The sequence below is a fragment of the Mesitornis unicolor genome, unplaced genomic scaffold (genome assembly GCF_000695765.1).
Source record: "Mesitornis unicolor isolate BGI_N332 unplaced genomic scaffold, ASM69576v1 scaffold15242, whole genome shotgun sequence".
NCBI lineage: Eukaryota > Metazoa > Chordata > Aves > Mesitornithiformes > Mesitornithidae > Mesitornis > Mesitornis unicolor.
This window is the reverse complement of record NW_010169964.1, coordinates 71,033-84,390: the sequence shown is the minus strand read 5'-3', so window position 1 is coordinate 84,390 and position 13,358 is coordinate 71,033. Positions and strand designations below refer to the sequence as shown.

Below are 13,358 nucleotides of genomic sequence, written 5' to 3'. Positions count from 1 at the left end.
CCAAGGCGTAAACCGAAATATGTGAAACATACAGATCTGTTAGTACAGAAACATTATGCTGTGTTGCAGTTTTCAGTTTATGTACCTGGGGCCACGCACAAATAGAAAACACTAATTTTGAGGTTTCATTCCTGACATGCTCCATGCCAAGGGGCTTTTGGACTGCTGCATTTTAATTGTTTTGCTGAAGAAATGACCTGCAAAGCACTTCAGTGTTGAGACGCTGAACTGAGCTCCAAAGCCTTTGTTTTAAATTGGCTGTAGTCGAAATTGGTCTCCTTCAGCTTAAAAAAAAACAAAACAACCAAAACCAAACAAACCCACACAAAAACCCAAACCCAACCAACCAAAGCAAACAACCAGACCACAACCAAAACCATCACCCCAGCCTCCACCTCCTTTGCTTACAAAGAAACCAACCCCAAATAGTGCCAGAGTCTTGCTTCTGTAGAACAAAAAGTGTGTAACAGAAACGTGTTACCCCTGCGGCTGACACAGGAGCCGGGGTCAGGCCAACCTGCTGCGGCCCCTTTGCTGCCCGCCTGGAAGGGAGCCCGGCAGCACAGGTGCAAACTGCAGAGAACCTGGGGCTTGACGGAAGAGGTCAGGAGGAAACCTGGTTTCTGTGTGCTTGAGCAGGACTTCTCTGTCTCTGGGTTATCCTCGCCCCTCTGCCCAGTTTTACATAGAAATGAGGCCTGTTCAGTCTGTCTCTTCTGGAACTGTATTTTTTCGGTGTGTTGGTTGACTGTGGCTGGCTGAAGGTGGTTGACTTCTCTGTCAGCATCCTCTGAATCTTGACCAGGAGCTCTAGTCCTGGGTTTATGGTCTGTTGTTCATTGAGAGAAATTTTATGGTAGCTGTTGAAACTACGTTCAACTTACTTTCAAAAATAAGATTTTTTTAAAATTTTTTTTTTTTAATAAATGCAGAAGCTTTGGCAAAAATGCTAACTGAAAATGACTATCCTAATTACATTCTGAATGTTAGTGTTTCTTCCTATGAAAGACTTGTCTGAGTTAAACATAAAGAATTTCTACAATTAAGCTTTTAAAGCCACATGTGCCACAATTTCTTCAAAAATAAATTACCAACCTAAAATTAAACAGATCAAAGATTTTTACTTTACAGACACCTCGGAACAGCTTCACAAAACAGGTGAATTGGATGTATTTACATTTTCACTGTAACAAAGTGTATTTTCAGCAACCTGTAACCATTAACTATTCAAAATCATTTTAAATCTAATCTTTAAATACAAATCTCTTATATGCAAATAGGATTTTTCCAAGATTTAACTGTTAATTTAAGAATTTGAGAATTACAAGCATTGTATGCTGGTGCATTGTAAAGTGTTTTTTAGAAGTCTCATCTTTTGATTCTTCAGCGATTTTTTTAAATCGTAGAAGAGAAGTAACTGACTGCTCAATTCCATATATTTTATTGTATTTATTTTCTAGGAGTTCTTTTCTGTTTCAGAGTCTTTTTCATAACCATACAAAAAAAATAATGTAAGTAGCATTGCCTGTCAGTTTTACTGCTTTCTTACTACTGGTAGTTGCTGACCAGCAGCGTTCCTCTTAAATGCTCATCTTGCTCTATATTGGATGAATACCCACCTGAACGCTTGTGTTACTCAGTAGCTTGCATATGGATCGATATAAAGCATGTGTGGTCTTCTCTTAAAAAGTTATTTCTGGGAAGGAGAGAGATCTGTGGAGTTAAAAAAAGAAAGCAAACCACTAAACTCGAGCTCAATGCATATTAGAAGTAAAGCTGTGTTGTTTCAGAACATGCCTTGAAAGGAGGAAATTCAATAGGGAGCCATCTTACTTTCAAAAAAATTTAACTGTGAAAGATCAGCTCGAAGGCTTTTTGTTCACTTTGATCTTTCTTAAAAATTGACCCATTCATAATGTGTTTCGGTTTCTGGTGTATGCTTTTTCCTGGAATCAATCCTTGAATACTGCCCACTTTGAAGTGTTTTTGTTTCTCCCTTTAAGAAATATTTCTGTTTTTCCTTTGCTAACTGATATGTGAAACTAATAAAAACGCTGCAGGGGTGCTGAGTGTACAAAGTGCAACTTTGCATTTGTGAGGCTGTCGCCATCCTGTACCAATCTTTTTGGTAGACCTGTGTGTGTGATTGCAGAACGTGGGTCTCGCTGCACCGCCAGATTCCACTCCCTGGCCGGTTACTCAGTAAGCGCTTGCTTTGTTTAAGAACCAGATGTAATTGTTTGACTTGTTCCTTAAAGATACACTGGTTTCCTAAAGGAGGTTTCATATAAATCGGTTGATAGTTCTGAAATGCATTATCTGCTCTGTTCATGGAGAATTTACTTTGGTAGTATATAGTTCTCAAATTCTTTGTTGAGGATAATATGGAGGGAAACAAAAATGGTCGTGCTTGTATATTTTTATACTAATGAAAGAAAGCCTGATTTTTATACTCTTTACTCCCCTTTATTGTAGATGTCCGACTGAATTTCAATACCTGCTCTCTTTTCAGCCACAGCTGTTGTTACCTCTTGGGTCTGTTCCTTAGTTTAGTTCTGTCCTTGGGTACATTTCTTAACTACTTCTGTTGCATCATCTGAAAGTCTACCACAATCAAACTTTCCTTGGAGAATCCTCAAATAAAGTCACATCGTATGATGAAGGAGTTGCTTTGATGCTTAAGTTCAGCCACTTTTTACACTTGTCATTAGGCAGGGCTGCTGTAAAGCATTTCTGTTTCATACTCCTTGATATTGGAGCAATCCATCCAGCACTTGCAGCTGGTCACCGCCCTGCTGGTGAGCTGTGTTTTTCAAATGGAAAGTGCGCTCACTTTCCTGACTGCTGTGTTTGGCTGTTTTTAGAAATAGCACAACATTAATGCTTTGTGCGTTGTATCTTTCATGTGTGCCAGCGAGGTACCAGCATCCAAGACATTTGCAAAGTTTCTCCAGAGAATTTGCCAGTAACTGCAGGTGTTGGGGATTTGAACTTGCAGAATGACACTGGTTTATGAAAGCTTCTGGGATCTTTATGCTCAGTATAAATCCTTCTTCTTTCCTCTGCTTTTGTGGAACAGCCACAGCAAAGAAGTGAGCGCTGTGATAACAATGGTAGAAAGGACATGGGTGTCCCCAGCTTGCTTTCAAGTTTGCAAGCTTGTGTATTTGTCCATGAGGTTTCTCATTTTTCACAAGCAAATTTTGGGCATTTTTAGCTGCTGGGGACTTGGAGCAGGAACTTTCCCTTATGTTTAGGTATAAAATACAAGTTTCTCAAGTATTGTCAAGCAAGAATAGTACGGAGTATCCTTTATTTGCTCATTTTCAAAATAGCTTCGATACTTCAGTTATGACTTTATTCTCCTGTGTAGGCCCTATCTGACCAAACAAAATAAACTGGCACCTACCCCTGTCAAATAGGGAAATAGCCAAATGACTGCTTCTTGGACAGTAGTTGTCATATTCAGTGCTTTTCCACTGTTGTCCTCTTACATACACAAGGAGAATGTGTCTAAGCATATATTGGAGCAAATAAGAAATAGTGCAATGTGTTAGAGATTATTAACTTCCTGTCTGCGTCTTACTGTGTTGTTCCCCCCCAAACACCCACTGACCACCTGCAATGCAGAAATTGTGTGCTGTACATCAAAATATTCAACTGTTTCAACCCAGAGACCTACAACCCAGTTGTAGTTTAGTTGCGTCCTACTTTTCAATGCATAGAAATCTGAATTCACTGGGGTGGAATAACGTTATGTTCTGTTATGCACTTTCTTTGGTGTTCCCATTTAGCTATCAGTGCAAAACTTACAATGATGTTTTAAAAACAATTTCAGGGTGCCAGAAATCCCACTGGTCCCAGGAAGGATGTCATGGTTCCAAGACTGCATTATTCTGATTGAAAACACTACTATGATAGTTATCTTTGAAACAGTATTACATCAGCTAACTTTAAAGCATTACGCCATTTGAGCTAGAGCAGACCAAAATGAGACAATTTCTGAACTTGTATTTTCTATGAGGAGAACGCTCATTATTTTTCCATGATCCTAATCTTGAAGCCTGCTCTGATTACAAGAATATGTTATGACTTTTCATTTTTCATTCCCTCCAGGTTTACGGGAACAGATGGACCAAGTGGCTTTGGATTTGAGTTGACGTTTCGGCTGAAGAGAGAAACGGGGGAGTCGGCACCACCTACCTGGCCAGCAGAGTTAATGCAAGGCTTAGCGCGATACGTCTTTCAGTCAGGTACTGCGGGCTTAAATACGCTGCCTTGTTTTTTCCTGCTCTCAATCTGAAGGGCCACATCTGTTACACGGTGTGACACCTGTGTCATCAGCACTCACTCAAATCTTGGAAATTACCTTTATGTGGCAGCCCAAAAGAATGTGTTCCTTCCGTCAGCTTGCTGGGGACAGAACCCAGCTGCTGTTCAGGTAACTCCAAATCCCTAGCACTGAAAAGGTGAAGATACAGAACACTTGGTAACCGTAGGAAGCCTGCCCAGTGCTCTTTGTTGCTTTCCTGCGTTGTTGGTTTTGCCTTCTCTCAGTAAGAAAAGCTCATCTGCTTATCCTGAAATGGCTAAGGAGCACCCATCAGGTAAAGTCTCACTTCTCAGAGGAATGGGTGTAACTTCAAAAAAAGTTGCAGTTCCTTCAAAAGGAAATCTCTTCTCGTGGTCTCTGCAGTTGAGCAGCAGCAATGTGTGTAAACAAGGAGTTGCTGAGATGAGGAGATGTGAAAGTCATAAGGGATGCCAAGGCTGGGAGAGCTGAGGCATTAATTGGGAATATTAATGCAGATGGAGACTTGCCAGAAAACTTGGAACCAGGGTGCCTACAAAACGTCCTCTTGCACTACTCTCTCTGGATTCATTTATACCAGTACATTGAATATTAGTTTGTTGTGTGAGCATGTGAAGACGTGGGGTGGTTGAGTGCATAATACACTTGAAAGGCACTCTCCAGATTCACAATAATCGGAATGAAAATATTTGAAGAACTTTTTTTAACCTAGTTTGAGGTCCTTTACAGGTAAAGTACCTTCTAAATCAATGATTATTGAATTTGAAACATTTAGTAGGTGCTCTACTAGTTAATAAATTGCTCAGTAACTTCTGATTCTGTTGCTGGTTTTCAGTCAGCAGGCTGACTCTGAAAGGGGAAAGGTCTGGATGAAAACAGGATTGCTCTGCTCACTTCTGTGACAAATCTCTCGGGCAGTGACCACTCTTGTGGGGTATTTTTTCTAAATACTGACTGACAGAGACCAATGCCAGCGCAGATTATTGCTTGTCTTCATATTGGGAGTGTCTTTTGTTTGCAGTTTAAAGTGACAAAGGCAATTTTGTAACCTTTCCTGTGTAGCTTCCTCTCTTGGTTCCCATCCAAATTTGGGCTCACCTTTCTACCTTGATTTTTGTTACTCTTAAGCATCTAAATCCATGTGACTGTAATTATTTTTGCCACTGTTTGAGGTTCTTGTCCTGCCTAAATAGTATTGTGCAGTAACTCTTTGATACTGACCATGCAGTGATGAATTCATACCCCCATTTTCTATATCTTGACTGCAGGGTTTGAAGAAAACATCTGAGTCTAAAGTTTGCCTCTTAGATATAAAATAACATACAACATGTTATATGTTAACTTTTCTTAGAAGACTCCTTTTGGGGCCTCTTAGATTTTCTATTCCAGTATAGGTTCTCATAACAGTCTCTTTAATAGAGCAGTTTCGGTGCCTTCTATTTGCACATTAAGCAGCCACTATAGCAGTTGCTTGTTTGTCTCACTTTTCATGGGTGAGAGGAGGTCTGCAGAATGAAATGGGATTTGGTAGGGTACTTTAGGACAAACTTCTCAGGTACTACACTGGCACGCAGGGCAGAGACTTTCCTTGTTTGGTTTACTACACTAATGCAGTCCTATCTTTCTGTCGTCAAAGCCAATGAGCTGTTTTTGGACTGGGAAGAGTGGTTGTGCCCCCACATATCAGTCTGATGTGAGCTTCTGAGGGTCTCCAGTGTTATCCTGTGCTTATCCATGCTGGTTTTGACTTTCTATCCATCATGACTCTTAAAAGGCACCACTCAAATACATGTTAATGGATTTTAGCCTCTGGATGTTTAGCTCTCAGTTTACGTTATTCAAAAAACCCAGTGTATGAATCATAAATCGACTTCTTTCTTTGAGTATGAAATTGAGTAGGAGCCAATGCTACGCTCATCATGCAATAAGCAAACCACATGCTGAGCTTCCACCTTAGGAAGAGCATGAGCAGCAGATTGAGGGAAGTTATTACCTCTGGTATGGCACTAGGGAGGCCTCACTTTTAGGCGCTATTGTGTCCTGTTTTGGGCTTCTGGTTTAAGAGATGCTGAAAAACAGGAAAGAGTCCAGGGTGGTCAGGGTCCTAGAGCGTGTGAGCTGTGAGGAGAGCTGGAGGGAGCAGGGCCGGTTTAGCCTGTGGAGAGAAGGTGTGGGGTGATCCAAGAGCAGCTGTTGGGAGGATAGTTACAAGATTGTGGGGTCAAGCTCTAGATGCTACAACAAGGGGCTACAGCTCTGAGTTGTTGTATGGGACGTTCCAGAAGGGATTCAGGGAAAACTTGCTCGCAAGGGGGGTGGCAAAGGACAGGTAACAGTTTGAGAGAGATGGTAAATCTCCGTTCCTGAAAAGGTTCAGGGCTTAGTTCAACAAAGCTACAACAGCCCTGGTCTAGCATTGGTGATGGGTCCACTTCAAATAGGAGGCTGGACGAGAGACCTCCAGAGGACCATTAAAATATCACAGAAGAGCTGTTTTTTTGGATATTTGTTTTAGTTTTTTCTCCAGACAGCTCCGTGCCTTTCAGCAAGCAGCTGTGTGCTGTCGCCGAGTACCACCAACCGTTGCTTGCCCTGTATAAAAGGAAACTGTATACTGTTGCAGCAAGTGATCAAGCTCGTTTTATTTTAGTACCAATATGTTTATCACTTGTCTATTTTGAGCAAGGACTTCCTTTGGCTGATCAGAGGTGTCAGGTTAATCCTGACAAAATGATGCGTTTTAAAGGAAGACTTGTAATGGAGAAGACTCTGTCTTGATCTCTCGTGGCAATACCAGTTGACCATAGCTAGATACAGTCCTTTTCTAATTTAGTGTAAGTTCACTGACTGCTCTGAGGAGTCTCCAGACCTGCTGCATCTGCGGTGTCCCACTTTGCTTTACTCCCACTCAGGCTTGCAGTCTCCAGAGCAGTTCCCGTTTCTCCCATGCATCACTCCTCTGCAAAGCCATGCGAGCTTCATCTTTTTAACTTGGTCTTTTACAGGACTTCTCTGGCCAGATGTTAAGACTTTTGCAGTGTGAAGTATTTGAAGGTGTAGTTCTTCTGAAGCCCACTGGGCATTAGGCAGCAGGCTGTGGCATGACAGCATTCCTTTACCTGATGAAAGGTTTCTTGTTGTTCGAGTTCTTTCTGACTTTGCCACTTCGAACATTTGTCAAATGCAACAATGGTAAGCGTTGTTTGACTCTGGTCTGTGTACCTTAATGTTGTCCTTTTCAGGTGTTTAAAAAACACCTGTGGAGTCTCTTTAGTACTTCAAAATAGCCTTAAAAACATTTGATGAACCGAAACAACTTAAGTAATTATGAATCCAGTCCGAGCAAGAAACGAGAGAGAGGAAAAAAAATTTAAAAAGAACCAAGCAACCAACAAAAAAACCCCAAAAACCTGGCAGGAACTTTTTGGATAGACTCCAAGCACTTTGACATGTCAAATGATTGTTTACTTTGAAAGCTAGCCTGAGAGCTAAATTTTTATCTCTTGAATAACAAATCGACTTTTAGGTTATCATAGGTGCGCTTTGCTGGGAGCGAGTTAAGGTGCAGTGATACTCCTGCTGAGCCTGAGCATTTTCGGATGAAGATGAAGACTCATCTAACAGCTACTGCTGTCCTGAATACTGTGACAGTGTATTGCAGTTGCAAAGCATGTCTCACTGCAAGTGATGTGTCTTTGTAACAAACACTTCTAGGCAAATGAATACTGTGTTCCTTTGTTTGCATCTCTCCTGCGCGGTGCTTTAGATAAGCGATCTCTGAATTGAATTTCAGACTTCTTTGAGCCTTGGCTTCTCTGTTCACTGTAACAAACACTTGATGCTTTGTGCTTTTGATTAAATGGCACTACTACTCCTCCTTCAACAAAACCAAGCTCATGAGTCTCAAAAAATGTTATTTGTGGCTTTATCTGTTCTTAATTTTATCACTGTTTGACCGTGACCACAAATTCCAACTCTGTCATTTTTAGTTTAAAAAAAACCCAAACCTGCAAACCTTGAAAATGAAACTTTGCACAATTCAGTGACCTTGGCTTCTCATGGTTCATGGGTATACTGGGAATATTTCATGGTAGAACAAATTTATATTTCAATTCAAACAAAGAGGAAGAAGTGATCTTCCTACAGAAAGCTTATTCAGGGCTTATTAAAATTATTAACTCCTTAGATACTGCAGTTCTATGATGCTTGATCAGTATAGAAAGGCTATGGTTTATCTTTTCCTGAAACTAAAATCTGCAATTTTTTATTCTCTTTAAGGTAAAGTTAGGTTGTTTTCAAGGGGCTGCCTGATAAACATCATGAGGGCAATATATTGATGTAGCATGGAAACAAATGTGTTGTGTGTGTGAGTTCTTGCTACTTCCATGTTTCTTGGCCTGAAAGAAAACAGCCTTAGCTGTACGGTACAGGTTTGGATAAATTGTCAGGAAAAACTTGTCATGTGTAGAGCCTAAAGATAAGAGTATAGCATATATCATGGTTATATTCTCTGCAATGCCTGAATTGCAGTGGGGAACTAGCTAGTGAAACTAGCTTCAGAAATACTAAGTCCATGAATTAGAGGTTTGCAGGGTGGTTGAGCTTGACAATATTTACCTCAGAACACGTCAGCCTGAGCAGTCTGAGCCCGTGCTGTTGCAGAGCATCACAGGTGGCTGGAAGATGGCAAATGCTGCTCTTCACTCTCACCCCTCTCCCAAACCCCACCCCCTAAAACCACAACAAACCCCAAAAATGCAAAAACCTGAGATTTCTAATTCATCAATCAAAATTCAGGTCTTAAACTTTGCTATGAAAAACAAACCACCTGGAAGTCATCCAGGGAATAATGGACGTTCCAGCATGGATTTATCAAGAATAAACTGGAACAAAATAATTGTGACGAAGTAACAGGCACCATGGGAAACAGGGAGTGTTGGTTACCTTGGTACTAGAGGGAATTTCAACATTGTCCTTTCCAACAAGTATATGAGGAAGCTGAGGAAATGCAATCTTGATAAGAACTAAAGAAAAAGGGATGTAATACTGGTTGAATATTTAGTCTGAGTAATTGTCAATGTGTAGTCATCAACCACATTGGATTCCTCCAAAACTTGTTCTAGAGCTCATGCAATTTGGTATTGACCAGGATGATGAAATGCAGAGTACCCTGATGAAATGTGCAGACACAGCGAAGCACTGTGGTGCAGAGGGCTGGAATTCAGAACGACCTTTGCAAATGGTCTGAGGTGCCTGTGTGCAGCAAGTGTGAGGTCCTGTGCTTACACAGGCATAATCCAGTGCACAATTATCAGGTGGGGAAAGGCAGCAGTCCTGAAAGGAGCAGAAAATTATTTGGAGTTACTATCACCAGTGTAACCTAAACCAATATGATCTTCATGCTGAGAGACAGAAGTTAAATTATTCTGATGCATAAATAGAAATGATCTGTGTATTGCATATGGTAGGGTCCTATACTGCTGGCAACACCTGGAAGGGAAAGGGAGAACATTTGATCTCATTTTGGGCAAAAGACTTCAAGTTGGATGCATCCCAGTTGGTGACAGTCTGGAGGAGAGCAATGAGAATGACCCAGAGGTCCAGAAGATATGGCCTGTGGAGGAATGATCAAAAGTTATGTTTGGTTATTCTAGGAAAGAGGAGATGGAAGGGAGATATGAGAACAGTCTTCGTATATGCAAAAGGTGGCTGTAGGGAATAAAATAATCAATTTTTCATGTGCCTACTGGGGATGTGAGAGGCCTATCACTACTAAAATTCCTGTAAGGTAGGCTTAGGGTTTGTCATTAGGGGAAAGCTTTCAAATGGTAAGTTTCATGAAGCACTGGAATAGTTGCAGATTCCCCATTGCTGCATACCTTGATAACAAGTCAAACTATTCTTTGTGGATATTTGTCAGACTTGATCCTTCCTGGAGCTGAAGACAGGAGCCTTGTTAGTCTCCTCTATATTATAAATATGTCTTAACTGACTAGGTATCCTCTTCCGGTCTTCTAAATGTCATTTTCTATGGTTCCATAAATACATAATTTAAATTCTTCATAGTCTCCTGATTACTTGTGCACTAAAGGATATTTAAATGCGAGTTTGAAGTCTCAGCTAATTTAAAAGTTGAATTTTAGTATTTAACATTTGACTAGTCAGTAGTAGGAAGCTGTTTGCATCTTGGGGACTGCAAAACAGTAGTAACAAAATGTACAAGTGAAGGAAGTAAGCGTGCAAGATGCAATTTTTGGGTGGTGATTTAATGTAGATGTCAGCTGATTACTTCAGGAGAAAGTTACATGGATTATTCCTTAGAAAATTTATTACACTTTTGAGAAGTGTTTTGACGTTTCTCAAAACAATGACCAAACTGGCTATAGCTGATTTGTTGTGCTGAGATTTTTTCCCACAAATACATCTTGTGGCACATCTGTCCCCTCTGCACTCTCATGGTGAGGGATTCTCTTTTCAGAGGGCAAGGTGTGAAATGTCTTCTCTTGTCCTTTAGTTATTTCTGTGAAACGTACAGGAACTTTAGTATCCATGGGCTTCTGTCCTCTGTGATACTTCAAGTCTGTGGACCAAATTCCCACCCTTAGTGGAAGGGAGGATGGTGCTGCCTGATGCGTGCAAGGGCCTGAGACAGCACAGCCGCACGAGTCTTCAGCAGCCAAGCTGAAAAGCAAGCCCAAAATGAGGTGTGTCCAGGCTTCCTTAGTTACTTCTGACACGTCATGCTTTCTTCAGGTAGAAATTATTGTCTGATGGCTTGCCTGTAGTTTGAGGAAGCACCATACACTGTTCCTGCCTATGTGCATGTTAGCCCAGTGCATGTCTGAAGCCATTATGCTCTGTGTGCTGTGGTTTCCCCAGTTCCCTCTTTTTTAAACTAGGGTGATTACAGGAGTTGAGAGGACTGCAGGTGTAGATGTACTCTTCTTATTTAGCAGTTTTCATCTGATTCAAGTTAGTTTAGTCTGAGCCACGGAGGCACTTTACATTTGACAGGCAGTATAACTTCTGCACTGAAAATGGGACTCAGTGGGATTAAGCGATTTGGCTGGGGTCACAGACCTGCAGCCCTGAAGCCAGCAGATGCCTTGACACCTGCTGCCCCAGTGTAACCACTAGACCTCATCTTCAGATCTTCTGGAGTCCAGAAAGCTTCGACGTGGTAGCTGAGCTTCACTGAGGTGACTCTTTCCTTGCCAATGTGTTTTCAAATGTGCTTGACACAAGCCCACTCCTCTGTGTAGAAAGGAAACAAACAAGCAAAAAAAAACCCGCAAAAAAACCCCATCGAAACAAACTCCTTGCTTCCTTGAATACAAATGAGGCTTGTCTACCTTGTTTGTACAAGTTTATTTCTTCCCAGTCGGATGACTAAAGCCAAATAAAATCTCCCCGTTATTCATATATATTTTTCCCTGCCTGTGCCTTTTTTTTTCTTTTTTTTTTTTTAGACCCCGGGCTGATTTATTGTTCTCTTCTGGTTGCTATGGCTCTTTAAAATATATATATATTTTCTCTATCATCTGTTTGTAATATTGACCAGTTTCCAGTGTAGAGCTGGCCTTGGCTCCTCTGTATTCTTCCAGGATTTTAGATTAAAAATGGGGGGGATTAACTGTGGTTTTTAGCTCCACAAAGAAGTATAAATCAACATGAATTTCATTTCAGCAGAACCTGTTATGTAGTGAACTCTGCTGTACAAACACTGAAACTGTAGCTCAGTAAAGTTTATAGAATCGCCTCCTGGCTGGTTGTTTGCCGTAGGTGAACAGGACTCAGTCAAGTGTGCAGTCTGCACGCCTTTATTCTGCAGAGGGGTATGGAAACATTAAGTCACTGGTTCCAGTTTAACCCAAGTTTGTCATGGCCAAAGCTCTCATCATCTGATAGTTATTTAGTGGTCCATGAGAAATTGGTTGGGTTTTAGCCTAATTCCTCTTAGACGTTTCCCATAAAACAAGCTTCTCTGTGAGCAGAAGCACAGATCAAGCCTGGTCCTTTGCGTCTCTGTGCGCTAAGCCCTCTACACCCCACGCTGCTTCGATAAACCCACTTGTCCCCCAGAGCTTATGAGCTCCACTCCCCAGTATTTCCTATCCCTGCCCCCATCTCCTAAGCCAGCCTTGTCACATCCCCAGGCTTCCAGCTGGGACATACATGCTGGATCTGGTACCAAGAGATGTGCTGGTTGATAAAACAAACGGGTTGCTTGTGTGTGGAGCGCTTGGCTGATGCGCCAGGCGGGACAGGCAGCTACCGAGCTCGTGCTTCCGAGCTCTGCACCCTGTCACTGGCTGCCCAGAAGCTGGCTGCAGCCTCTGAAGTTGCTGAAAATGGAATTGCCAGATGCAGCTCTTGTAAATGGGCCTGGTAAGCGTTGTAGCAAAGTGCCGGTTGCAGAGGAACCCAGTGCCTCTTTTCCCCCCTGTAGATGACAAATAAAGCTTTTACAGCACTGCTAGTAATCCAGAGAGAAGCATCTGTCTGCAAAGCTGTTGATCAGCCAGGCAACACTGAAGAGACCTCATGGAAAATGTTTTTGCCTGCAGAAAGGATGGCTCTAGGAGGAGACATTTTGTAGGCTCATAAAAGCATCTTCTCTTGAAATACTGTCCCAGGGTTACACAGAGAAAACATTAAAGCTGGGACTGTGTTCATTTTTACCTTCTCATGGATGCTACTGCTTGCGATGTTCAAAGGCTGAAACCTGCCTGCAGACACTGATCTAATCACCCTGACCGAAGCTGGATACCCAGTATTTTCTTTGAGTGCATGTGAAGGATCGGGCAGGGAGACTTCTGCTTTCCTGACGTAGCAACTCCCGGGCAAATCTCAGGAAGCCTTCTTGCTGTTTAGTCTTCAATGTCAAACTTTCTTCTCTAATCCCTTTTGTCTTTTTCTGTGACTGTTCTGGGTTTGGTCCAGGAGAGCTCATTGAAAGGTGTTATTATAGCTCTTCTTTTCCCCTTTCAGAGAAACTGTAAACTTCCAGTGCCTGCTTTTAATATTAAGGTGGTGTTGCCAACCC

The 13,358-nt window shown here is 41.7% G+C and overlaps 1 protein-coding gene across 1 annotated transcript in view; it reads left to right on the top strand.

Annotated features, from left to right (window-relative positions):
* The window catches only part of SUFU (suppressor of fused homolog (Drosophila)), an 84,320-nt gene that overhangs the window by 16,156 nt on the left and 54,806 nt on the right, over positions 1–13,358 (top strand). Inside the window, exon 2 of the mRNA XM_010179537.1 lies at positions 4,117–4,253. Within this exon, the coding sequence (XP_010177839.1) occupies positions 4,117–4,253 (137 nt within the window). The remainder of the gene's footprint in view (positions 1–4,116; positions 4,254–13,358) is intronic.